Consider the following 18,149-nt stretch of genomic DNA (forward strand, 5'->3'; position numbering starts at 1 on the left):
ACAAAATGGAGACGGGAGATACATTTGCAAATATGGAAGATGGAAGTAAATATCTGTAAATCACAGATTTGATGAGCAACTTGTATCCAGAATATACAAAAACTCTTTGTTTTTGTTTTTTTGAGACAGGGTCTTGCTCTGTTGCCCAAACTGCAGTGCAGGGGCAAGATCATGGCTCACTGCAGCCTCGACTTCCTGGTCTCAAGTGATCCTCCCACCTCAGCCTCCTCAGTAGCTGGAACTACAGGCATGTATCACCATACCTACCTAACTATTTAGTTTTTTAATTTTTTATAGCGAGTGAGGGTCTCATCACATCACCCTGACTTGTCTTGAACTCCTGGGCTCAAGCAATTCTCCTGCCTCAGCCTCCCAAAGTGCTGGGATTATAGACGTGAGCCACCATGCCCAGCCCTGTTCTGTTTCTTTTTTTTTTTTCCTTTCGAGACAGGGTCTCACTCTGTTGTTGCCCAGGCTGGAGTGCAATGGCATGATCCTGGCTCACTGTAGCCTCAAAACCCCTGGGCTCAAGTGACCCTCTCAGCTCAGCCTCCCAAGTAGCTGGGACCACAGATGCACACCACCATGCCTTCTCAATTTTTAAACTTTTTGTAGAGAAGGGATCTTGCCATGTTGCCCAGGCTGGTTTCAAACTCCTGGGTTCAAGTGATCTTCCTGCCTTGGTCTCTCAAAGTGCCGGTTTTATATGTGTGAGCCACTGCACCTGGCCCAAAAACTCTTAAAGGTCAATAATAGAAAGACAAACTCAATTCAAAAATGAATAAAGGATCTGAGTAGACCTTCCTCCAAAGAAGATATACAAATGGATAATAAGCATATGAAAAGATGCTTAATATCATTAGCCTTTAGGGAAATAAAAATCAAAACCACAATGAGATACCACTCCATACCCATTAGGAGGCCTAAATAAAAAGACAAATGATGATAACTGTCAGTAAGAATGGAGAAACTGGAATCCTCATATACTGCTGGCAGGATGGTTTTGGAACAGGCTCGCAGTTCCTCGTACCCTTAAATATGGAATTGCCATATGATCAGCAATTGCACTCCTACACATATATCCAAAAGAAAACATATGTCCATAGAAAAACCTGTCCATGAATGTTCACAGCAGCATTATTCAGAATAGTGCAAAAGTGGAAAAGAACGCAAATGTCAACCAGTGAATGAATAAAATGTGATATAGTCATACAACAGAATATTATTCCACAGTACAAAGGAATGACATACTGATACATATTAACATAGATGGATGTACAGGGATGAACCTTGAAAACACTGTAAGTGAAAGAAGACACTTACAAAAGACTACATGTAACATGATCCATTTAAACAAAATGCCCGGAATAGACAAATCTAGAGAGTAAATCAGTGGTTGCCAAGGGCTGGGATGCGGGAGAGAATGGGGAGTGACAGCTAGTGGGTATAAGATTTCTTTTTAGGTTGATGAAAATGGTTGAAACTTAGGTTGTGCTACACACAGCTCTGGGCATATACCAAAAACATTAAACTGTCTATTTTTAATGGGTAAATGTTACACTATGGTTAATTATATCTCAATAAAGATGTTATAAAATGATAATTACTGTATCACATAGTCATTATTACCACCACTGCATTAACAAAGGCCTGTAGGTAAGCCTGAGGTTGCCATCAACAACTGTTTCCTCAAGAAAGTGATGCCCAGAGGAGAAGCAGGAGGGAGTCAGGCTCAGGGAGAAGGAAAACCACTCCAGGCAGAAGGGATGGCACTGGGAAAAGGTTTGGAAGTGAAAAATCGAATGACCAACATTATCCATTAAATTAGAGAACAATGCAGAGAGCTGGGAAGAGAGAAGGCGGAAGATGAAGCAGGCACACAGAAGGCTCTTGGTAATTACTGAGTGTTAGTAAATTACTGGTGCTGACCTACTGTAGTGGAGGGATGGCATTCATAGCTCCATCCTTCACACTCTGCAGCCACTCCATTTGTCATGTGACTTGCAGTTCCCTTCACTAATGAGGCAAAGTCTATTTTTCCCAGCCCTGACTCTGGCTGGCTATGTGACTGCTTTTGCTGGTAGGGTCTAAGCAGACCTGAAGTCAGCAGAGGCTTGAAAGGTGCCGTGTGGCCATCCTTGCTTGCCCTTGCACCTTCCTACTGCCTTCAGAATAGGATTTTCAGGGTGGGAGATGCAAGACATGTGGAGCAGAGCTAGTTGTCCCAGTCATTCCAGCTGAGGCCATTCTGGATCAATCTACAGCCAGCTGACCCCAGATATGTAGGCAGGAACAGCAAAGATGCTGCAGAGCTCTTGCTGGCCCAAAGGTGAACTGATCCAGCCAAGCCCAAGCAGGACCAGCTGATCAAGACTCCTATGCTAAGCAATTACAGTCACGTGTCACTGGGGTTTTGTGGCTGGGAGTTACTCAGCATTATTATGACAGTGATTAACTGATACACCCACACTGCTGTAAAGTGGTGAGAAACATTCCTAACAGTTTAACGGGGCTGTGGAGCTGACCTTCTCTTAAGGGAGAACAAATGCACGGGCTCTGAAGCCTGACATGACCTGTTCTGCCACTTTGTACTGGTGTGGCTTGGGGAAAGCTGCATCAGCTGCTCCCACCTCCATTTCCTCACAAGTAACATGGAGATTTATGTACCAGAGTATAACACTACTGTATAAGGACTGTTTTGAGATTAAATACATGTAAAAACAATTGAGTATGGCACATAGTAGGAGCTTCATAAATGTTAGATTTTAAAAAGGCTGAACTTGACAAGGACCCATGACTGAAGAGGAGAATCCCACCTCTGCACCGGTGTGGGCTAGGGAAGTTTTGACAGGCAGGGCCAAGATTCTGTTCTAATACAGACAAAGGTCCAAAAATCTACCCTGTAAATTATTCTGGGCCAAATAATTTGACAGTGTTTTTAAGAGCTGATGTTGACTCAATTGTCCATTTTAGCATCTCATTAAAGCACCTTAAGACCATATGTCCTGGGCAGATAGGGAGTGACTGATTAATAAATATGGGGTTTCTTTTTGGGGGTGATAAAAGTTTTCTGGAATTAGATAGTGGTAACGGTTACACAATAATGTGAATATTCAAAAAACCACTATATTGTACACTTTGTAATGGTTGAAACAGCAAATTTTATGTTATGTGAACTTTATACTCAAAAAAAAAATGAACCTATGTCCTTCAGCAATACTGCAACCAGTTATAACCTGCCAGTCATAGTTAAGGTACAATAAAAACAACAAGAGATTCTGGCTTTAAAAAAGCTAATTTTGGCCAGGCACGGTGGCTCATGCCTGTAATCCCAGCACTTTGGGAGGCCGAGGTGGGAGGATCACCGGAGGTCAGAAGTTCAAGACTAGCCTGGCCAACATGGTGAAACCCCGTCTCTACTAAAAATACAAAAATTAGTCAGGCTTGGTGGCGTGCACCTGTAATCCCAGCTACCCAGGAGTCTGAGGCAGGAGAATCGCTGGAACCCGGGAGGCAGAGGTTGCAGTGAGCTGATATTGTGCCACTGCACTCCAGCCTGGGCAACAGAGCAAGACTCCATCTAAAAACTAAAAAAAATTTAAAAAGCCACTTTTCCACTGGCAGAGAATAGATAACTGGCCTAACTACCTATAAAGGCCATTCCTAGCTCATGAATAATAATAGAACCCCATTTCTTTGTTTTCTTTTTTTTTTTTGAGATGGAGTCTAGCTCTTGTTGCCCAGACTGGAGTGCAGTGGTACGATCTTGGCTCACCGCAACCTCTGCCTCCCGGGTTCAAGTGATTCTCCCGCCTCAGCCTCCCAAGTAGCTAGGATTACAGGCGCCCACCACCATGCCCAGCTAATTTTTGTACTTTTGGTAGAGATGGGGTTGCATGATGTTGGCCAGGCTGATCTCGAACTCCTGACCTCAGGTGATATGCCTGCCTTGGCCTCCCAAAGCGCTGGGGTTACAGGTGTAAGCCACTGTGCCTGGCCTGTGCTGGCCTGTATATGCTAAGCATTCTTTTTTTTTTTTTTTTGAGACAGAGTCTCGCTCTGTCGCCTAGGCTGGAGTACATGGCGTGATCTCAGCTCACTGCAAGCTCCACCTCCCAGGTTCACGCCATTCTCCTGCCTCAGCCTCGTGAGTAGCTGGGACTACAAGGCGCCCACCACCACACCTGGCTAATGTTTTTTTTTTTTTTGTATTTTTAGTAGAGATGGGGTTTCACCGTGTTAGCCAAGATGGTCTCGACCTCCTGACCTCGTGATCCACCTGCCTCGGCCTCCCAAAGTGCTGGGATTACAGGCGTGAGCCACCGCGCCGGGCCATATGCGAAGCATTCTTAAAGTGGTTTGTAAAAAAACAATTTTCTTAGCAGAGGCACAGGTAGAATTTTGGGTGGGACAGTTCCTCCTTGAGTACTGTACTTACTATCTCTGGCTATCCCCTGTCCTTTTTCAACCACCCCAGGTGGGACCTCACAAAGCTGTGAAGTAGACAATACATTATTAGTGACAAGACTGAGAGTCAAAGAGGCTGAAGAAATTGTCTAACATCACAAAGCTATTACGTGGAGGTGCTGTGGTGTGGTGTGGGCCGTGGGACTCTAATGCACTCAGATTTCTAGAGCTTCCCTGTTTTTCTGTTCTCTATAAGGGGCTGGGTGTACATTTGCTACATTCAAACATGGCATCAAGTAACTGGAGTAAAAGGAAAAGTTGGTTAGCTCATAACCTCAGCAATCTGCAGTCAAAGGCCAAAGGGAAGTATCAGGAAAAGCCACTCGTTTCTTTCTATGTTTATAAGAAATTTCTCCATGAGCTATGAGCATAACCACCATTAATAAAGAAATGACTATGGCTAAATCTCATCTACTCTTATGTGGACACCAACCCAAGGAACTCAGATTAGCAACTTATCCTGGCAGGGAATAGGTATACATTTTATGTGGTAAGTCTAATAACTTATCAGGCCTATAATTTGGGGGGTTTAGTAATTGCCCTTTTAAGGCACTCTTGAGTAGGGCCACCCAACAGCAGACTCAAAGTCTTAACAAGTTAAAAAAAGCCTGACAGCTGGAGCCCTCCCCATGGGTGCTTTATTTCCCAGACTCTTCTGGACTGACTGTACAAAGAAAGAACCTTGATGAACTGTACACACAGAGCACACAGTCAGACCAGCAATTTATAAATCCGGGAAAGCCTCTGCCAGAAAGAAAGATACCTCACCTGCTGAATGCTGCCTTTAAGACTGTGTTTCCAATCTGCCTCATCACTCAAACAGGCAGCTATAGGCATTCCCCACATGCATTTATTAAAACTGAAGTTTCCTGAGGCAAAATAAGGTTTATAAAACTATTTTGTTTTGTTAAACCCCTAAGTAGCTTATAGAAACTTGTGTTTCATGTGTCACTATGCTATGTAGGATTTTGCTTTTGTTCTTTTTTACTTCTCCCAGCCAGGAAACTGAGTCAAGTCTCAGGATCTATCTAATTCTTCTTGTCCTTAGAATCTCCCCTGTCTCATCTTGAGTATAAACAGGTCCTGGGGAATGTTATGACAGTTACCTTTACAAACTGACCCTAGGCTTTCTACTAAAATCTTAGTAAATAGGTTTCCTGATTAAGGTCCCAATAAGCTAGTTTTCTTCTATTTACTATGTTACCCCAGCTATTGATCCAGACTTCTGGAACAAATTCATCCTTTCTTAAATGAATTAATATGCTTTTGTTACCTTTCTAAACAGATGATGGTAGCTTTTAAAAACAAATGCACCTGATTTCCTCACATCTATGATTCCATTTTTTCACTAATTCAATCTGGCTTTGCTACTAATTGCTATCCCTCCAAGACTAGCCATGTATCTGATGATCAGTCTTCACTAACAGAATTCAAGGTCAGCAGATCTCAACAAGATACTCTGGGTGACTTTACAGTTCTAGTATGTCTAAGGCTCCATGTGTTATTCTTATACTTCCTTAGGAATAAGATGAAGATGATGATAACAGTAGCATCCAATACGTACTGAGTCCTTACGAACAAGGCAGTTTTAAGTACTTTATAAGTATTAATCTAACCATACATAATGTGAGTTATTATTACTCACATTTTCCAGGTAAAGAACTAAAAGCACAGAGAAGTTAAGTAAATTGCCCAAGATTAGAACTAGTATAGAACCATGCCTAGATCTGAACCCAGCCAGTCTGTCTCCAGGGTTCTCATTCTGAACCTCTATTGCTATGCTGCCTCTCAATATAAACAAGAATTTATCTCAGAGCTCAGTCACCATAAAAAAGAGTTTTAGTTAACCAAGGAAACTGAACTATAGCTAAACGAAAACCCAGATTTACAGCCCCTTTCTCATAAGGCAGAGGTTCTAAAGCACGGCAAGTTTGCAGAGGTTCTAAAGCACGGCAAGAAACAGCCACTTTAATATGTCGTGAAGAAATCTGAAGCAGGCAATTCTGAGAAAGAATCTTTTGTTTAGTCAACAATGCAGAAGTTCAGCTGAAGCTGCACCAGCACAGTTACACTCATATTCTTCTAACTATGCTATGTGCAATTAAAGACAGGTTTCAGATAGGATTACCTTGTTTTCTTCTAAGTGCCTTTTCAACTTTTCTTCTAGGTCCCTGGTCTCTTTTAAGCCCTTAAGTTTCATCTGCTCATAATTTTCATATGCTTCTTTAAGTTGCTCTTGTAATACCTGGTGCTCCTTTTCAATCCGCGAAATTTCCCCCTAAAAGTGAATTACAAAACAATCTATTAAAAATTATTTAAAATGCCTACTTATGATCTTGTTCTTTACTGTTTCTTAAACAAAGGAGAGTAAAAGGCAGATGAAAATTTACAAGGGAAATGTCACAATAATTCAAGAATTAAAAACCTCTAAACAGTGTTTAGCAAAACCAGCTCTTTTATAAATATAATCATTCATATTATTGGAATTCATAAATTCTCCAATCTATAATTAGTTCTGAATATTTGTTTTAGAAGGGTTCAATATTAGATCAACAGTTTGATTTAAATGTCACTCTCCACAATTAACACCAACGATTATTTATTAGGTTTAAAAAGTTGCACATATTATACATATTTTAGATATAAATAGAACATTTTAACTTTGGCTTTACTTTTAGGTGTTTCAAATAAATAGTTGTGGGTTATTTCAAAATGACAAAATATTATCAATGAATTATTGTCAGTTATGTTTCTTGTACCAGCTTAACAACAACAAAAAAAACCCCAGACCCAGAAACCATTCTGTTGGCAAACAATAAATGTCATTTATGTAATTATTTTTTAAAACCTTTCAAACTGCATATAACTTTAAAAGAGCATCTGTTTGATGCTGGCAGCTTCTCCAGCTGGAGGTAACTGTCCTCCCCGTGGCAGCCAGGCTTTAGAAATCTATCCCAAGCACAAACCTGGTCCAGCTCTGACACTTCCTGTACCTTCCCCCAATACCTTAGTATTTTTCGAGTATAAAAAGGCAGGGAATCAAGTATTTGAAACTCTGTGAATGATCAGTTAGAGAACTGTGAATTACGGTCAGATTGACCATGCATGCCCATTTGCCTTGGAGCATGCCCCTTTGTCTGCCCAGACTGAAAGTTTAGTACTATAAATAGAGTCCATGCTTAACTAAATTAATTAAACAGTCAACCTTACTATCACCCAGGAGCAAAACTTTATGGTTTAAGACTTTAGTTACCTCCATTTTAATTTTTAATTCAGCAAAAGGATCACGGTGAATAGTAACTTGCTATCATGAATGAATTTACATGCCCCAAATTACCAACAGAGACAGGCAGGAAGCTAAATGCCACCTCTATGTTATTACACTTAAACTTCACCATACTTCTGTGAGAAATACATTATTTTTGCCTTTAATAGATCAGAAAACCAAGTGAGGCAACTTCTCAAAGTCCCAGGAGAAAGTACCAATGCTGGGATTCAAATGCAAGTCTCACTGGTTGAGAAGCCAACAATCAACTACACTAGCATAGAGGTCCTAAAACTAAGAACTAATTTAAGAAAGCATTTCTGAACGTTCCCATCACTAATAAAAACACTCATTTGAGAGTCAAAAGCACTGACTCATTAAACAACAGAGCCTACCTTGTTTAAAGCTAAGCACAGCATAAGGACTTCAACAACAGTAAACAGGCCAAAACGTTCACTATAGGACTGTTTGTAAACATAAAAAGCTGACACAATCTAAATGTTCAACAAGAAATTGGTCAAATAAATTATCACACATTAATAAAATGGAAAACCAAGTATCTGTTTAAAATGATGCTATAAATCATATTTACTGATATGGAAACAAGTCTACAATATATTAATTAAAGGTTGCAGATTTCAAATACAATATATATGCTGTGATCCCATCTTTTAAAAACTATTGTTTAATTATATGTAAATGTTCAAACATCCTGGAAGGCTACACATCAAAATATTAACATGAGTGATGGGAAGGTAGATGATTTTCAATTTTTCTTTCATAATTTTTGGTATTATTCATTTAAAAAATTTAAGAACTCTATATATTATTTTTATCATTAGCAACAACTAAATGCTATTTGTACAAACAGCAGCAGGAAACACAAGTTCTGACCTTCCTCCTACTTAACTAGACATTGATCTTGTCAATCATTCCATATCTAACTATAGAACTGTTTTTTAAATGACCCCATAATATTTCATTTTATAGGTATATCATAATTTAACTAGTCCGCTATTGATAGAGGTTTAGATTGTATTCAATTTTCTGCTGATTCAAATACAGACTAAACAAACACACGAATCCCCTTGGCTCACTGGTCTCTCTCTATACATATTAGTGCAGATCGATTCCTAACTGCCTTCCCAGAAATTTCAGTTTCACTATCTTTCAAAATGTGAATGATTGCTTTTCTTATTTCAAGTGGGGTGGGCATCTGTTTATATGTTTAAAAATCATCTGTATTTCTTTCATTGTGAATTGTCTATTCACATCCATTCTCATCTTTGTGATAGGCTGTTAATCTTATCCTTACTGATTTATAGAAACTCTGTATGTTAAGGAAATTAGTTCTTTATCTGTTTCACACTGCACATAATTTTCCTTGTTTGTCATTTGTATTTTGACATGTGTATATGTATATATAATTTGTTCTTATACATATGCTCATTTGTATTTTGACATGTGTATGTGTATATATAATTTGTTCTTATACATATGCTATGCATATAGGATATACACATTACATGCATGTGTATAGGTATATAAACATACTTTTTTCCCATGCTGTTTACTGATCTTATAAAAAAATTTTCATTTTTTTCCTGGATACTTTTATAGGTCCATTTTTTATGCTAAAATCTTTAATCTGCCTGGAACTTATTGTGGTATAAGGAAATGAGGTACGGCCCAAGACTGATTTTTTCTAGATGGCAATCCATTTCTCCTATGTATTTAAGAATCCAATTTTTGCTCACTGGTAATCTGCCATCTTTGGTTTTTTTTTTTTTTTTGAGACAGAGTCTCGCACTGTTGCCCAGGCTATAGTGCAGTGGTGCAATCTTAGCTCACTGCAACCTCTGCTTCTTGGGTTCAAGCGATTCTCCTGCCTCAGCCTCCCAAGTAGCTGGGATTACAGGTGCCCACCACCATGCCAGCTAATTTTTTTTAATTTTTAGTAGAGATGGGGTTTTACTATGTTGGCCAGGCTGGTCTCAAACTCCTAACCTCGTGATCCACCCACCTGAGCCTCCCAAAGTGCTGGGATTACAGGCATGAGCCACCGCGCCCAGCCAATTTACCATCTTGATTGATTGATTGATTGACATGGAGTCTCACTCTGTCACCTAAGCTGGAGTGCAGTAGCGTGATCTTGGCTCACTGCAACTTCTGCCTCCCGGATTCAAGCAATTATCCTACCTCAGCCTCCCAAGTAGCTGGGATTACAGGTGAGCCAACACACCTGGCTAATTTTTGTATTTTTAGTAGAGACAGGGTTTCAACATATTGGCCAGGTACTCTCATATTAATGGTCTATGTATGTGGTAATACAGATAGATTTATATTGTGTTTTGATATTCGTTGCACAACTCCTTTTCTTACAGTTTCTCTTCCATACCCATTCTTGATATTCATTTTTACATATGAAGTTTAAAATCAATTTGTCTAATTTCAAATTAATCCTGTGCAGTAACCAAGCCTCTTGGTAGTCACAGCCTTGTATAGACCTCTCCTACCATGTATCAGGGTTGGTGGATTGGTCTATGTGACCAAGAGAATACAGCAGAAGTGATGATTTGTGACTTCCTAAAGCACTGCAGCTTCTGCCTGGGATCACACACTCTGGGAAAAGCCAGCCCCATGAGGTCAAGTGGGGCTAGGTGGAGGTCCACCAGGCAAGGAACTGAAGCTTCCTGGCAACTGCCAACACCCACTTGCCAGCCATGTGAGTGAGCTATCTTGGGAGAGAACCTCTGGCCCCAGTTACTCCCACAGATGATCGAGCCCTGGTCAACATCTTGGCTAGCCATGTGAGAATCGCCAGAACTATCCACCTAAACTGCTCCTGAATTCCTGACTTAGAGTGAAACTGTGAGATTTCACAATTGTGAAATATTTACTGTTTTAAGCCACTAGTTTTAAAGTTGTTTGTTATATATACAGCAATATACACAACTAATTAGACCTGTTCATGTATATACTGGGATTGTGTTAAATTTTAAAAAGCTTTAGGGAGAACCAATCTCATTATCAAATTAGGTGTTCTTATCCAAGTACAGGAAATATCTTTTCATTTAAGGCTTCTATGTGTCTCTCCATAGCATTTAAAAATTTTCTTTATATACATTTAAGTATTTTATCTCTTTTTTTGGTATTGAAAATACTTTCTTTCAACATACTTTCTAACAGGTAACTGTTTGTATATATTTTTATATACAAGTATAGGTTTATAGAGGTTAGTACAGGTTTTCAGTTGATCATTTTGGATTTTCCTGCTACACAGTCTTAGCCTCTGTAAATAATGATAGTCACTTCTCTTTTCTGTCTTCTTTCTTTCTCATACCTGCTTTCTCAGTTAATATACCCAGGATAACAAGAAATATTAATGGTAAGGCGTTACCACTAAGCAAGATGATGGCTTTTGGCTTAAAATATTAGCATGTTGAGAAATATTCCTCAATTCCCATTTTCTTACTAGTTTTGGTCAAGACAGTGACCTGGATTTTATCCAATACCTTTTCAGTAACTTTGAGTTGATATGACAACTTTTCTCTTATGATGCATATTAACGAAGTAAATTATATTACTAGGTTTTCTAACTGAATCATTATTATAGTAGAGAAGGTCTTTATAATATCTTTCTGTATTATTCACATGAATAAGCTTACTTATAAATTATTACATGCTCATTATACCAGTTAAAACAATAAAGCTGGCCAGCCTGGGTGACAGCGAGACCCTGTCCCAAAAATAATTAAAATAAAATAAATAAAATAAAAATTTAAAAATAATATAACAATAATGCCGTTATAATTTGAAATAAATATGCTGGAAAAAATTTACCTTTTCCTTCCCTTCTCAAATTTCAACAATGAAAACAAAATCATTTTTTTGTTATGTTCTCAAGCTTATTCCATGATAACTTTGTGTGGAAAAAGCTGATTCCAAAATAGTTCTAGTTTATCATTCCATCTGGATAAATTAATGAAAACTAAACCTTTAAACAGTTTAACATAATTCTGACTCACTTGTTGTTCCTCAAAAGGATTATATGGCTCAGTATTGACTTCTTGGTGTATTATGTTCCAAGATACCTGTGGGCAAAACAAAAAATTAAAATTCACTTTATCTCAACTGCTCTAGTAAAGCCCATCAAGTAATAAATAGCACTTTAAAATACACCCACAATTTTTTCAAGGTTTTTTTTCCATTTAGATCATGTTCCATACTTTCTATAAACATGTATATTAGGAAAATTATTTAGAATTAGTATAACTGAAAATGATTATGATCCATTGCTCTTAATCTATTTTTTTCAAAGCTTCCTAGAAAACATAATGAGGAGTGGGGCAATTCAATAAGGATTTAATGAATTCATACCCTATAAAGGCAATCATGGGAGAATCTTGATTTCATCTCTTGCTTGTTAGGAAGGAACTCATACACATCTCTCTTGTTTCTATCTGGCTGTCTCTTTTTTTCTCATTCCTCCCCTGGTTTGACAGGAGAAGCTGGGCACATGTAGGTCAGGGTCCTTCTCTTTCTTTCTGAGTAGCTGCCAGCACATTTTCCCTTCCTCCTCCACGCAGTAAGTCCTATGGGGCAGGCACCCCACGCTGGAAGGCTCCAAGTGGGCCCTCCTGTAACTGGCAGGTAAGGCACTGTGATACAAGCTACACAGCCAGCCAGCACTTGACTTTTCTACAAACAGCCACCTTCTCCTCCAGCCCCTTTATTAATTCTTAGGATGACGTTTTGGCTCCACCTGCTGTCTTATTTCTCAATGTGCGCAGAATTTCAGTAGCAAAGATGGGTATTATTTACTGGACCCAAGCTTCTTTCTGAGAAGATTACCTGGCACACCTTACAAAATAGTTCATATTTTTAAAATATTTTCAGGCAAAAGCTTCAGTAATCATTATAAAGTCAATCAACTTTAAGGATTCTTGTAAATATAACGGCAATGAAAAATGAAAAGGAAAATTTAACTTCAGTATTAAGAAGACTTTTCTATTTAACTCTTACCTGTATGGCAACCATCTGCACGTGTGGAATGTTTGTTACTGCACTGGTGCTTTCTGGAATTACTTCACATTTGTTGTTAGAATTTCCACAGTGCCCATCATTTCTGTTAGACTCACTCAGGACTGTATGAGCATCCCCTGTGCTGCAGTGTGACTTTACAGATATTCCCAAAGAGTCTTCAAGGATCTGTGTTTCAGAGGCAATCTGATGACCAACAGCATTCTCAGCATTCAAATGATGATCCTCAAAATAGGCAGCAGCATTTTTATCTGCTCTGTCATTGGCTACAAAAGACGGCACCACTGGTACTGATCTTGGTAGCTGATATTCAGGAGAAAGGCTGGCCAAGGGTGTATATATGCTGGTGTACTGGGGCAAACCTGGTAACACGTTTATGTATGCTGCCGGTGTCTGGGTGATATCAAATCTCTGGAAAGGAAGATACGTACAGTATCCTGTGACCAAATGGGATTGAGCCCAATAAGTTGGTTTCACATCCTCAAGAACCGGTCTGGGGGAGTTAGAGGAGACTCGCTTGTAATTTGCATCCTCAGAGCCTGGTGTGGGAGAATTGGAAGAGGCCCCTTTGGGTTTCCCATCCTCAGAAACTTGTCTAGAAGAATTGTCGGCTACTGGTTTGACCCTCACATCTTCACAAGCTGGCTCAGGAGAATTTGCAGACACAGGTTTGGGTTTTACATCTTCAGAAGCTGGTGCTGAAGATGAATCTGACACTGGTGTAGACTTTACATCTGGTTTAAATTCCCTAGCAGCTGGATTCAGAGGTAGTTTAACTTGTAAATATGCTCCTGCTTTTGAAATTTCTTCTACTTTTGTTTTAATGTTTTTCTTCTTCCTTTTTTTCTTGAGCCGTGATGCAACTTTCTTCAATGCAATACAGTTGTCAATCACAACAAAACGAGGACATCCCAAGAGAAAAGGTTTTAAACCTCCTGCTTTTTCTAGTATCTGTCGAGTTTCTTCTGGGAAAAACTCATATTCTTCAGAGAACATCTTGTTACTCATGTCCAAGGGACCATGCTCCTCCAAAAACTGAGAGAAGTAACTTGGAAAAAATTTACATTTACATGAGTTACTATAAGGAAGTACTTGAATACGTCTATAAATAAAAAACTTTTATTCTCCCAAAGGAAAACACTGTTTCACTTTTCACTGATCTCAACCTTTCCCCAACAACAAATATAACAAACATAAGGTTAACTGCAATCAATGATACTATACAGAAAATGTTGTATACCTCCTAGAAAATGATCATTTAAAACTTTTCTGGGAGTGAGGGAAAGCAAAATGAAATCAAAGTTATTTTATAACTTTCAACTACAATTTATTCTAAAAACAATAAAAAAAATTTATTCAGGAAAGATAATAATAATGCTAATAATAAGAATTTTAAATAAAAAGAGAAAATCAAATCCAAAAACAAATCCTATTTGAATTTGTGTACAGTAAATACTGAAGACTACATACTTTAGCTTTACTTTTGGATATCTGAGGCAAATTCTAGCATATTTTAAGAAATAATAGTGTAATTTTACAGTTGTTTCCACACTGTCACTCAAGAGTTCTCTGGAAATATGATTTGCTCAGCATTTCAACTCCAAAGAAAAACTATGAAGAAGGATCTAAGAGCACAGAACTAAATAGGAACGATGCAATGGAGGAAAACAGAAGAAAGGGCCATATGGTGGATATGCTACTGACAGGACTTCCAGGAGAAGAGTTGGCTTTTAAATTAATACTGTATTACAGACCTCAGCCCTTGATTTATTTTCTTAAAAGGAAGGCCTCAGGCACTATTTAATAACACAAAGCTCAAAATGGTAAGCTATTTCTGAGATTTTCCTGATTTTTTTTACTTGTTTTATCCACCCCACTCAATATCGATCTAGTAGCTCAAACTGACAAAATCAATAATCATTAGGACTCTAAATTTAATAATTAAAAATACTCAGAGCGGGGCGAGGTGGTTCATGCCTATAATCTCACCATTTTGGAAGGCCAAGGCACACAGATCACTTGAGGCCAGGAGGTGGAGACCTGCCTGGCCAACACGGTGAAACCCCTTCTCTACTGAAAATACAAAAATTAGCCAGGCATGGTGGTGCAAGCCTGTAATCTCAGCTACTCAGGAGGCTGAGGCATGAGAATCACCCGAACCTGAGAGGCACAGGTTGTGGTGAGCAGAGATTGCACCACTGCACTCCAGCCCGTGTGACGCAGCAAGACTCTGTCTCAAAATAAAAAAAAAAAAAAGTCCTAAATTAACTTTGTGTAAAATGTGGCAAAATCTCTAAAAACAGGCACAAATTAAACAACTTCTGATGTTTAATTGGCAGCCTCAGTATAAAATAATGATTGTAAACATTTCAACCCACTTACTCATACAGAGTTGAACATTTTTGTTTTGGGTTCATGTCCCATAGCTTCTTATTGCGGACAACATATTTGTTACTGTGTTGGTCATAAAGAGCTTCGAATTCCTCTACATCTTGCCGAAGATGGTCAGGCACTGCAAATGGGCCTGCAGAATCTGAATTTCGATTGCTGGTAAATAACAACAAAAAACACCCAGTTTTGTGAAAGATAAACTTTTGGTTTATTATTTAACCAGAAGAATGTTTAATTGAAATAAACACAATAATGGCAATATATTACTCAGCTCTATGTTGCAAAAAAATAGCACCAGGGAACTTAGTGTAGATAAGTTACCCTTCCACAGTTATAGGCAAGAAATATCATATCTGACAATCTAAGTAAGCACTTTCAATTATTTAGTCTTGCTCCAAAGAGCAAAATTCTTAAAACTCCTTATTTTAAAAAAATGTTGCATTAACTATAACTTGTTAAATGATTGAAAGACAAATGAAGACTATATTACAACTGCTATTAAGTAAGTTAAAGGGAGACTGAGACTGGTAAATGGTATTAATAAAAGGTTTTTTTAGGCCGGGTGCAGTGGCTCACGCCTGTAATCCCAGCACTGTGGGAGGCCATGGTGGGCGGATCACTTGAAGTCAGGAGTTCAAGATCAGCCTGACCAACATGGAGAAACCCTGTCCCTAATAAAAACACAAAATTAGCCAGGCATCGTGGCGCATGGCTGTAATCCCAACTACTCAGGAGGCTGAGGCAGGAGAATTGCTTGAACCCGGGAGGTGGAGGTTGCGGTGAGCTGAGATCACGCCATTGCACTCCAGTCTGGGCAACAAGAGCGAAACTCCATCTAAACAAAAGTTTTTTTTTTAATATAAGATGTTAGCACTCTAAAAAGATGTAGTAGTTTGAGTGTGGACTCTAAAACCAGGTTGAATGACTTAAATCCCAGCTCTGCTATTTATAAGCTTTGTGTTCTTGGGCAAGTCGTTCTGCACTGTACCTCAGAGTTTCCTTATCTGTACACTGGACAAAATATAATAGCACTTACTTCCTAGGCGGGATAAGTGGATTGAAAGAGTTTATGTATGTAAACCCCCTAAAACAATGTCTGATACATAAGAATTAATCTCAGTAAAGGCTATGCTATGGTCTAAATGTTTGTGTTCCTGCAAAACTCATATGTTGAAACCTAATCACCAATGTGATGGTGTTAGGATGTGGACTCTTTGGGAGGTAATTAGGCTCTCCCCCATGAATGGACTTAGTGCCCTTATAAAAGAGGCCCCAGAGAGTTGCCTTGTCCCTTCCACCATGAGAAAACACAGTGAGAAGGCACCATCTATGAACCAGAAAGCAGACCCTCACCACACACTGAATCTGCCAGTACCTTGATCTTGGACTTCCCAGCCTCCAGAACTGTGAGGAATAAATTTCCATGTGTAAGCCTCCCAGTTTATGGTATATTGTTATAGCAGTGCAAACTGACTAAGACAGGCTATTATTTTAACTTAAAACAATTACCCTACTTAAGGAATCCATGAAAACGACCACGTAAAGTTTTAACTGTTCTGATAACTCCTTTAAGAAATGTGAAAAAAAAACCATGTTGTACATTTTTGGTTCATAAAGGAATATGGGTTACTGCTACTCACTAGTTTTATTTCTTAAATATTTGTTTCTTGAAAACTCAGTTTCGACAACAAGATGGCATTGAAAATCACTAATATATAAGGTGAAACCATAACATCATATACAGCTCCCAAAACAGCTTCCTCTTTATTACAGCAAAAATGCTAGTATTAACAGGACATTCTCTTTATTGACTATTTTGAAGAATAATTTCTAGACATTTTTCTATGATTTTCCCACAGAGCCTTGCACTTGGTAGGTTCTCAATATGTACTTAGTGAATGAACGTTACCAGTATTGTTAGTGAATGTATGTACTTAGTATGTACTTAGTGAATGAACGTTACCAGTATTGTGACACAGTTTGAATGAATTCTTAATGCCTTCTACCCATGTTATGTAAATGTAATCAAGATATAATTACATCAGGCTGTCAGATGCACAGCTTTAGAAGGAAAGTTAGGGAAATACAACACAAGTTTATATACATTAAATTAACACAACTTATTAAGTAAAGACATTTGAGTTAAAATGAAGCAAAAATTTAAAAATTATACTTACGTATGGTCTTCACTTGAAGTGATGACATCATTATTTGGAGTTACTGAAGTTGTTCCAGACCCAACTAACATAGGCTGGTTTAAAAGACAGAAAAATGACAATGATTTTCTACCATAAAATTCCATTAAAGAAAAAAAAATCATTAAAATTGATGAATGCTTATATAAACACACATACAAATTGCTAATATATAAGATCTATCCAAATTTTCTTACAAACAGGACATAGTAATAAAAGTTTCAACAGCCAAAAATAAGCTCAAATTAACATTTAGGATAGTTTCCAATGCTCCAAAAAAATTTAAATGTTACTCACTTTAAACTCCCATTTTACCTAAATACATATAGTCAAAGATAAAAATAAAAGTTGTATTGGAACTCCTTAGCTCTTCTCATCCTTTGAAGACTTGCTGCTCCCCACATACACAAGAGCCATGAAGAATCCACCAAAGACTTAAAAATTGTGCTCTACTCTGGCACAGTAGTTCACAACTGTAAGGCCAAGGTGGGCAGATCGCTTGAACCCAGGAGTTCTAGACCAGCCTGGGCAATACAGCAAAACCTCATCTCTACAAAAAATTAGCTGGGCATGGTGGCATGCACCTGTCATTCCAGCTACTCAGGAGGCTGAGGTGGGAGGATCACTTGAGCCTGGGAGTTTGAGGCTGCAGTGAGCCGTCACTGCACCACTGCTCTCCAGCCTGGGTGAGAGAAGGAGACCCTGTCTCAAAAATAAAAATAAAAATGCCCTACTTATCTCACGGGCTTGGAGGACAGCCTTTGGTGAGAGGAAGGAAGGGATTCTGT

At 38.6% G+C, this 18,149-nt stretch overlaps 1 protein-coding gene across 6 annotated transcripts in view; it reads right to left on the bottom strand.

Annotated features, from left to right (window-relative positions):
- TTC3 (tetratricopeptide repeat domain 3) overlaps positions 1-18,149 on the bottom strand; it is a 121,400-nt gene that overhangs the window by 24,447 nt on the left and 78,804 nt on the right. For all 6 annotated transcript variants that reach the window (XM_023191420.2, XM_026456032.1, XM_026456031.1 and 3 more), the window contains 5 exons: positions 17,344-17,417; positions 15,158-15,322; positions 12,758-13,823; positions 11,761-11,826; positions 6,596-6,745 (listed from right to left, as the gene is read on the bottom strand). In XM_023191420.2, the coding sequence (XP_023047188.1) occupies positions 6,596-6,745; positions 11,761-11,826; positions 12,758-13,823; positions 15,158-15,322; positions 17,344-17,417 (1,521 nt within the window). The remainder of the gene's footprint in view (positions 1-6,595; positions 6,746-11,760; positions 11,827-12,757; positions 13,824-15,157; positions 15,323-17,343; positions 17,418-18,149) is intronic.

This window comes from Piliocolobus tephrosceles, chromosome 19, assembly GCF_002776525.5.
Source record: "Piliocolobus tephrosceles isolate RC106 chromosome 19, ASM277652v3, whole genome shotgun sequence".
NCBI classification, from domain to species: domain Eukaryota; kingdom Metazoa; phylum Chordata; class Mammalia; order Primates; family Cercopithecidae; genus Piliocolobus; species Piliocolobus tephrosceles.